Source organism: Chenopodium album, chromosome 26, assembly GCF_948465745.1.
Source record: "Chenopodium album chromosome 26, dcCheAlbu1.1, whole genome shotgun sequence".
Classification (NCBI taxonomy): domain Eukaryota; kingdom Viridiplantae; phylum Streptophyta; class Magnoliopsida; order Caryophyllales; family Amaranthaceae; genus Chenopodium; species Chenopodium album.
In genome coordinates this window covers 32,662,764-32,672,711 of record NC_137859.1, presented here as the reverse complement: position 1 = coordinate 32,672,711, position 9,948 = coordinate 32,662,764, and the positions used below count along the sequence as shown (strand labels likewise).

The following is a 9,948-nucleotide window of genomic DNA, read 5'->3' as shown; positions in this document are numbered from 1 at the left end:
AGCTAGGATCAATAAGGTATGTTCAATCTTATTGATAAAACACAACATTGGTGGTGTATGTAAATAGTGCAAAAGTCAAAATGCTCTTCTCCTACCCCTACACATACTGTCAAATAAACCCGCTCCTCCATGTTCCTCCATCTATAAAACACAAACATTTGTCTAAATAGTGTATAAGGATGCTGATTTTATGGGTAATAATAGTAAGTCTGATTGATGCACAATTAGTAAGTTGGCTTAATCATAGGTTCAAGAGAGGTAAGTTGTCACATTTTAATGCTTTGTAGGTTGCTACTTTGCTACGAGTACAATATAAATAAAGATATCAACCAGATACTTGATACAAATATATTTTTCTTCCGAGTTATTTCAAAAAATTTCGAGTGTTTGATCAAAATGACATTCAAACTATTAATTTTGATTTACTAGTTCTTTGTTAATTTAAGCTAGGACATGACAATTACATACAGGCTAGTTTTCTCAAGTACTCGTAATACAATTGGCAATCAATTGAAGGGGGGTTTTTGACAACCATTTGTACTAGATGAGGTGCTAGGGTTAAGACAAGGGTACGCGTACGGTAGATCAGACAATTGTTCCATGAGAGAAGTTATCTTATGAAATTGCGAATTGTGACTTGAATATATTCAGCCATTAGTAGCATACTAAAAACAGTAATTAAATCAGTATCCTTTTATTTCCAAAGGAAAAACTTAAGCTAAGCTAAAGGGAAATTCCCTGTTTCTCATATTGAAAATCGAAATTTGTTTTTCATGGCGGCATTTTCATGTTGAATTGGTTTTATTATTATTTTGGGCTCCACCATAAATTAAAGTTGTTGATTTATTTATGAAAATGTCATGTGAGAAAAAAAATTTGTTTCTCACTATGAGAAACCGGGGCATCCCCCTAAGCTAACACATTGAACCAACAATCCAAGGAGAGTTTATTAGCAGCTTTAGATATGATTGAATCCTTAGATAAAAACCTCCATAACATGTGAAATCTATTACATTTGTAAACGAGTTTTCACAAGGGGTTTGTTTATTTAATATATAGTTTAGATGTTAACAAACATTATACGCATTTTCCAATATATGAGGATCAACATACACCCAACTTAGTCAGATAAGTCTAGCTAATTGCTTAACAGTTCGGCAACTATAGTACTATATGTCAGACTAAAGTCTATAATTCTATAGACAATTTACGACATCCGTACCTGCTTGTCTTTGTAAGACATGACAAAGCCCTATACAAGGCACTAGAAGGATTCATTAGAAGCACAAAGAATCACAGTACCTCAAGAAACAGTGAGATCGATCGAGCGAGGTGATGGAATAACTTAACTACCCATATATAAGTTAAGTACTGAACAAAAATTCTACCTAGTACCTACATACATCCATTTCAAAATTAACGATCAAATCACGCCCACCAAAGTGTATCGATCAAATTATCTTCACTACAAACACACGTTTTTGGACGACAGAATACTGTTTTATTCCATTATTTTCCCACTATTAGCACACACTCACACACTCACTCACACACACACACACAAAAAAAACTCCACTATTTTTGTTATAGTGATGGAAACCGTTTTTATCTGCATTTCTAAGCACTTATATTACCTTCATTTCCAACACTTGAAAAGCTGGCTTACACCAAACTTACCCATTTTCACTCCTTCCATCTCTAACAATTACCAGCTAGCCGCAAGCGAGTACGAGTAAGTGCAGTTCATCTTCATCTGGTTTGCACTTGTGATTATCCCAAGTCTTTAGGAATCACCTCATATATAAATGGCTTCCTCCTCGCCACGATGTTTCCAGGTAACTACTTATTACTCTTCTCATCATAAAACTACTAATTATTATTACCTTTTTTATAACTATGCATCATAATAACCAAGATAATAATTATGAGTGCTCCAACTCATCCCGCTCTTCCTATAAAGGGGTACGCCGTAGGAAGAGTGGAAAGTGGGTATCTGAAATTCGAGAGCCTAAGAAGCCTACTCGAATTTGGCTTGGGTCTTACCCTACTCAAGAAATGGCTGCCGTGGCCTATGACGTGGCAGCCCTAGCTCTAAAGGGTCCCGGCACCCAGCTCAACTTTCCCGACTCCTCCCCCTACCTTCCGGTCCCTCACTCCACCTCTCCGAGGGATATACAGGCAGCTGCTGCCTCTGCAGCCGCAGCAGCTGGTGCTGCTGCGGATGCATTGAACTCCGAAAGAAGGGCTAACCTAGGTGGTGGTGGTCAAAATGATGTTGGAAGTGATGAAAATAATAGAGGGAAAAGAATTGAGGAACATTTTGTTGATGAAGATTTAATATTTGATATGCCAAATGTGTTGGCAAATATGGCTCAAGGAATGCTCCTTAGCCCTCCTCGATTGGATGTTCCTACTAATTATGTTGATGATGATGAAGATATTATTGGCAATTCTTCAGGAAATCACAACCTTTGGAATTATCCATAAAATATAATCCTATAACTATTATCCTAAATCATAATAATTATGTTAAACTATATGAAAATAAGATTAAGGGGGGTATTAATAAAAATCAAATAATAATCATAGTAATGTATGTACGTTATATGTATTATGAGTACTTTTGTATAAATAGTGCTTATGTACAAATAGTATCTAAAATAAAACTATCTTGCACTACTTTGGATTAGTTATGGAAATCTAAAAATTTCCTTTAAGAGGGTTTTTTTATTTTTTATTTTTTTTTTTATATATATATCCTTTAATCTTTTATTTATGAAGAAGGTCACGTTATTATCTGTATAAGTTTTCTATGTGTAAAATTGAAGGTCAATTTCTGTAAGCTCAAGATATGTACGCTGAATTTGTTCTTATTAAGTTATATACTTATACGTATGTAAGTCTAAATTTTCTACAGTTATGTTCTTTTTGGGTAATATGTAACTGTATGTTATTTGTTAGCTTGGTAAGTGGTAGCTTTCTAATTAAGGTTATTAAGTCTTAAAATTACTCAATCAACTTATAATGTTTAATTAGTATGGTAATCGTCATTAGTAAGTTCAGGATTATGTATAATAAGCACCACTATCTTGTTTTCAGTTACACTACTTAGAGAGGGTGTACCTAATGTACTGTTTGATTAGTTACTAGGGTAATTATCATTAAAAAGATTGAGGATGCCTAAATACAGCACTGTTATCTTGTTTTCGATTACACCTAAAGTTAAATGTACCCTTGAGTTTGACTGTTTGAAAAGGCAACAAAACACACATAGGTACACCTAACAATAATAATACAAAAGATTCTAATAATTGGTTTTAATAGCATACAATTTTACCTTTAAAAGAGTTATATAAGTATGTTTAATTTGCTTGTTTTAGAAGATACTTTATCAGTTCTCTTCCGATGCCCTTTATCTCATATTTAATTCGAATGTATCCAAAATAAATAAATAAATAAATAAATAGGGGGAATATATTAGCAGTTGGTAGTTGATGTCCTCTTTTAGTAGTTGATAGAGATTGCTTGATTTAAATGGGACAAAGACGCAAAGTATTGATAGCCATTTATATAATTGGTAAGAGAGTCAGCATTATGAGCATCATCATGAATAAATTGATGGTTGAAATTTTGAAAAGGTGGATAATAGATCTTTCAAGTGTTGAAAATTTGTTACAATATGGTTGGTACACAGCCATGGAAGAAACGAACAACTGCCACTGCCATTGGTTCCTATGTCTCTCTCCCTATTTTCTTTGTTTCCTTGTCGAAAAGGCTAAAAAGGGTGTACATAGACAACCGGAAATAAATTTGACACAACAAGATTTGATTTAATATATTCTTTCTTTTTGAAAATATCATAGAAATCTGTGTTCTCACAGTGATGTGCTATATTCAATTTACAATGTTGACCCTTATGAGATTTTGATGATGATGTTAGTAATTGAGTTAACTTCCATCTAATAAGTATTTTCTAGTGTTGTGATGTTTGCAGGTTTAGTAAGCTCGAGGAGTTGAAGTAGGAACTGAAACAAAGGAACTTTAGAGGATCCATGATGACAAGTAAAGACAGAAGAAGAGTTCCAGAAATGGAACTTAAAGGAGTTTCCTAATAGGAACTTCGCAACGGGTTGTAATGGCCTGGTTCCGGTGTAATACTGGGGCAAACCTCAACAACTAAGGATCAGAGCAGAGCTCGAGATATCAACCGAAAAAGATGGACTTCATAACTTAAAGTTGTGTAAAAGATAAGTTTGTTTTGTAGGCTGATGTAAACATATAATTAGGGCTGTCAAACGGGTCGTGTCGTGTCGGATTCGTGTTCGTGTCGATGTTAAACGGGTTGAAAAACCCTTGACCCAAGCCTAACCCAATTATTAAACGGGTTGAAAACCCTTGACACAAACCTAACCCGCTTATTAAACGGGTTACCCGTGTAACCTTTTACCCATATAGTATGCAATAAAACATAATATTCAATTTAAAAGTTAAAAATACATACATCATTAATTCATTAATTTAATGATACTACAAGAGTTTAAAATTAGTAATTTTAGCAAAAGTACTACAATAATTTAAAGTTGGTTGCTTTAGCAGCACAACTATACATAAGAATTGTCCCAAATTAATAGTCAAATTTTAATTAACAAAAGTTGAAATTTATTTTATCCGCGAAATTAACTGCCAAAAATTACCTAAATGTATACTTGGTGCCAAGGCAATTTACAAAACTACAAGTTTAGAATAAAATTTTCGATCTTTTTACTACTTAATTAATAGGTTAAGCGTGTCGGGTTCGGGTTACCGGGTTGTCGTTCAACCCATTTATATAATTGGGTTATGCGTGTCGGTTTCGGGTTGAAAATTTCAATCCAAACCTAACCCGTTTAATTTCGTTTCTGGTTCGTGTCGACCCAATTGTGTAAACAGGTCTAGAATACTTGACCAAAACCCGCTTATTTCGTGTCAGGTTCGTGTTCGGTTATCGTGTCGTGTAGCTTTTGACAGCCCTACATATAATTGGTTGTTATGCGTGGAACTTATTAGAAATCAGATAAAGCTTGGCAAGCTCATTAATTCGTAAAAGATAATCACAAGTTTATGAAATTGTATTTATTTGATTTTATCTTCTAAAATCTGGTTTACTCGGTTTTACCTTTTTCATTTTATCTTTTAATAAAACGAATTTGACTAGACATAGGTATTCATAAAAACGAGATTAAGTTTGTTTTAATTTCGATTTTGAAGTGATAAGATCAGGATTTCTGTTTGAGCTTATCATATTTACAAAACCCTACTTTGTGAACTGAGAAACCTCTATAAATATAGAAGTGATGCAGTGAAGCAAAGTGAGAGTTTTAAGCGTGAAAACCACTTAGTGCTTAAGAGTAACACTACTAAAAATTGGCCAAATTGCGACCGGCGCAAACGGTCGCAAAACATAATTGCGACCGTCAACGGTCGCAACATGGCGGTCGTTATTATCATGGTCGCAAAAAAAAAATATTACGACTGTTTGACGGTCGCAGATTTTTTACGACCGTTTTCCCTATTTTCAACGACCGTTTCAATAACGGTCGCAAATATTAGAAATTGCGACCGCCTTATGAAACGGTCGCAAATATTGAATTTAGCGACCGTCATAAGCCGTCGCTAAAAGTTTTAAAAAAACAAAAAAAAAAAAAAAAAAAAAACCCACCCACCCACACCCTTAACCCAGATCCTACCCTTAACCTAGATCCCACCCACACCCTTAACCCAGATCCCACCCAAACCACCACACTGCACACCTTAAAACACCACCCAATCACCACGAAAACCCCAGCCAGCCACCACGGAAACCCCAGCCACCATGAAAACCCCAACCACCACGAAAACTAGCAAAAATCAACCCAAAACAAAGATAAAATCAAACCCAAAAAGCCAAAAAATCCAAACAAAAATTCAAACGAAAAAAAAAAACAAAATTCCAATGAATAAAACATGGGAATTCGAATTAAAACATGGAATTTCGAATTAATAAAAAAAATAGAGAAAATTCAAAGTAATTAACCATAATCAACCAAAAAAATCAAATTCGAAATAAAATTAACAAAAATCAACCCAAAAATCGAAATGAAAATCAAGCATACATAGTATAATTAACAAAATAACAAAAATCAAACCCAAACATTAACCAAAAAAATGAAAACGAAAATGAATCCCAAAATGAACAAAAATTAACATTCGAATACTGAAATTCGAACAAAAAATAAAAAAAAATTCGAATAAAAACTCAGACAAACAAGTATAAACACGTACGATAACATACCTTAAACCTCGAGTTGACTTCGAATTTCACCTCAAATTTGGTTTAATAAGGCCAAATTCGACAATGAAAAGTCTAGATCTAGACTTTTCATGGTCGAATTTGACCTTAAAAACCATCAACTTGCTTAGCCATAACATTGTGACGGTGGAGATAGTGGTGGTGGGCTAAAGCTTGACGATGGGGGTCATGGTGGTTACGGTTGGCGTCGGTTGAATGTTAGGACGATTTTCGATCTATTTCCGGCAATAAAAGTCAATTAATAATGAAGGAATGAAGGAAAGAAGGAGCGAAGGAGGAGAAGAGGAATGGCGAGAAGGAAAGAAGGAGCGAAGGAGGAGAAGAGGAATGAAGTAGGAGAAGAGGAATGGCGAGAACGAAAGAAGGAGCGAAGGAGGAGAGAGAAACAACTGTGAGAAGAGAGAGAGGAAAGAGAAAGAGAAAAGAGAGAATGAGCGGCTGCTGAATGAGTGCGAAGTAGTTAGGGTTTGTGAATAAGGTATGCTTTTATACCGTTTTTTTAAATTAAAAAATAGGTCTTTTACGACCGTCTCTTTGACATTTACGACCGTCTTTGCCGGTCGCAGATTATTATTATTTACGACCGTCTCTTTGACGGTCGCAGATTATGACATTTACGACCGTCAGAGACGGTCGCAGATTTTGACATTTACGACCGTCTCTTTGACGGTCGCAGATTATGTCATTTACGACCGTCAGAGACGGTCGCAGATTTTGACATTTACGACCGTCTCTTTGACGGTCGCAGATTATGACATTTACGACCGTCTTTGACGGTCGCAAACAATTTATTTTAATTTGGAATTATTTTTAATTGTTCAAACATCCTAGCGACCGTCTAAAAGGCTAAAAACGGTCGTAAAACGGTCGCAAATTTGCGACCGTTGTCAAAGCAGTCGTAATATTGCGACGGCATAAAAAACGGTCGCAAAATATGAATTTTGCGACCGTTTTTCGGACGGTCGTAAAAAAACGGTCGCAATTTAGCCGAATTTTAGTAGTGTAAGTTTGCCAAAGGTTTAAGCTTTATCATTTTGATTTCAGGTTTCAGGTGTAGCTTTCCATTTATGTGTTAGAGTGAGTCTTTGTGTTGTAATTGGTTTTTGGGGAGTTTGTGAATTCTCTACAATTCACATTTGAGTATATGAGTTTGAATTCTCTAAAATTCAAGTAGTATTAAGAAAACTTGAGTGGGTCTTAGGTTGCACAGTGAGTAAGCTTCAGTGAGGAAGCAGAGTGTAGGCACTTCAGTAGTGCTGAGAGATCTTGAGTGAGTCTCAGGTTGGGTAGGATAGGTTCCTATCTGGTAGTAAGTGTCCTGAGTGGAACTTGTGTGAAAGGTCTGTAATAATAGGTTGTACTAGGAGAGTTGCCTATTATAGTAGAGTTTGTTTGAAAGTCCCGAGAAGGGTCGAGGTTTTACTTCCAGTTGGGAATACCCCATACCACCGGGACGAGCGTACGTCGAGGGTGCCGTGGGCAGACCTAACCCGGCTCCTTAACAAAACGCAATCGGCTGGGGGGTAGGCCAGACGGCCTCAGAAAGAGATTACTGAGCCGTCTTGGCGTTAGAAGGATGCTAGAGATTACCTTCGGCACAATCAGCGTGAACGAATAGCCTATTTAGACACAGCCTCCACACCAATAATTCCGGATGATTTCTCTAACCATACCTCCTCCAAGCATACCAGCACGGCAAAGACCAGCAAGAGTCAAGCTCGTCAGACTCAAACTCCAGTCCTAGTTGCCCCAGTTCAACCGTTACAATATCTAGCTCCCTAGAATTTTAATGCTTTTCTGCCGACTAACCCTGCTGTCTTTAGATAGTATGGGCAGTACGGTCATTCGTTCGACCAGGCTGCTTACCTGGCCGGACCAGCTGTTCAGCCGCAGCCCATTAATTGGCAGATGCGCATGCTGAACCTTGGAGACAAGCCGCCTCCATTTTCTCAAGAGATCCTCAGTACTCCTCAGCCGGCAAAGGTGAAAAGTGTACTTGTGGTTTCCTACTACGGTACAGGCAACCCAAAAGAGCACGTCACTTCGTATCGGAATCTTATGTATTTGCAATGAGTGGATGATGCCACTTGGTGTAGGTGCTTCCCGGCCACCCTCCTCCCACCGACGCGGCATCCTCCGACCCTTCCTCTTCTCGTGGGTAAGCCCTTATTAGTTTGAGTATTGAATACAAAATGAGTTGTTCTTTACCTCCAATGGTGATACCAAACTCACTTCTCAATTTAGCAACACATGTGAAGTCTAATTTCCCAATGGCGAGACTTTCTAAAGTATACTAATATCACTTTCAATTTATGGCCCACCAAATCATATAATAAGTTTTTTTTTTACAAAAAAATAAAATTAAAACTTAAATAAATTATAAAACATATTTTAATATTGATAAAGGCCCACACTTTTTGTCAAATGAGACTCAAAGTTAAGTATCTAAGCTTAGTAAATTTCTTTTGGAGTTGTTAAGTTTAGATACTAACTTATTGGTATACATTGCAAAGAATACTCTCTCTCTCTCCCCTAAAGATACTCACTTGAGTCTCACCATCGGTGATGCTCTAAAAGCTAGTGTATAATCATATATATTGATCAATTAATTGTATTGTTTTTTTTTTTGTTTTTTTTTTTTTTTGGGAATCACAAAGCAACATACTTCGTATATATTCTTTTATTCACATTTTTTTTATTCACATGAATATAATAAATAAAATGAATATGTTATTACAGTAATTCCTTATTACTCAGGCTTGATTTGTGTGTTTTAATTATCTAAACATCATTTTGATTTGGAATTAGATCCTTAACATACAATCTCAATATCATGTTTCTATAAACCTAATTCAATATCACGCGACCAAACACATTTCGATTTTTATTGCATTAAACTAACATTTATTTAAGCACGCATTGTGTGCTTATAAACCTAATTGAGGTGAGGTAAGTTAATCGATAAAGAGAACCCCAAATGTTAAACTTTGAGTATTTGACCATTATGTTACCTCATAAAGTCCTAACCTTTTTTTTTTTTTTTGGACCAATAAAGTCATAACTCACAAGCTTTTTGAGATCACTTGTATCAAATATTTCCATATAGAAGCCTAAAAGTTTACAATATAGTCCCGGCCCACTAGGTATTTCCTCAATTTTCAGGCCTAACTAGAGCAACTTAGGATAATCCAACTCAGATATACTAGTCTTTCTTATTGGGCCTGAATAAATCCTAAGATAAAAGAAAATATCCATTGCTTCATTGATATAATGCCAATTGTGCACCAAATGAAAACATACCAGAGCTTTCAAAAGTTAACTTAACATGCATATGACAATTATTTGAGATAATATTAACTAAACGTTCTTTTGGTCGTGCAAAATTAACCTTTGACCCATTAATAACCCAAAACTCGATTATTTAACCAGTAACACTAGCAATACTAGCAATCTTCGCAACTCGATTGAACCCAAAATTCAATTCGATCTAAACCCGCATTTATGGACCGGGCATGAGTCAAACTAAACCGGAAATTAGACTCAATCTGTTAGCATGCATTGCTTGCATCAAGTGCTAGGGCAAAGGCATGATAAGCAATTAAGATTTATGCCTTTGACCT

The 9,948-nt window shown here is 35.9% G+C and overlaps 1 protein-coding gene across 1 annotated transcript; it reads left to right on the top strand.

Annotated features, from left to right (window-relative positions):
• Nucleotides 1-1,896: 1,896 nt before the first annotated feature.
• LOC145618670 (ethylene-responsive transcription factor ERF024-like) lies at nt 1,897-2,487 on the top strand. The gene has a single exon (XM_081673447.1). The coding sequence runs from the start codon at nt 1,897-1,899 to the stop codon at nt 2,485-2,487; it is 591 nt and encodes a 196-aa protein (XP_081529573.1).
• Nucleotides 2,488-9,948: the final 7,461 nt, after the last annotated feature.

Bases quoted from the DNA above. Each gene is read 5' to 3' on its own strand.
- LOC145618670 (XM_081673447.1), top strand. From the start codon at position 1,897: ATGCATCATAATAACCAAGATAATAATTATGAGTGCTCCAACTCATCC.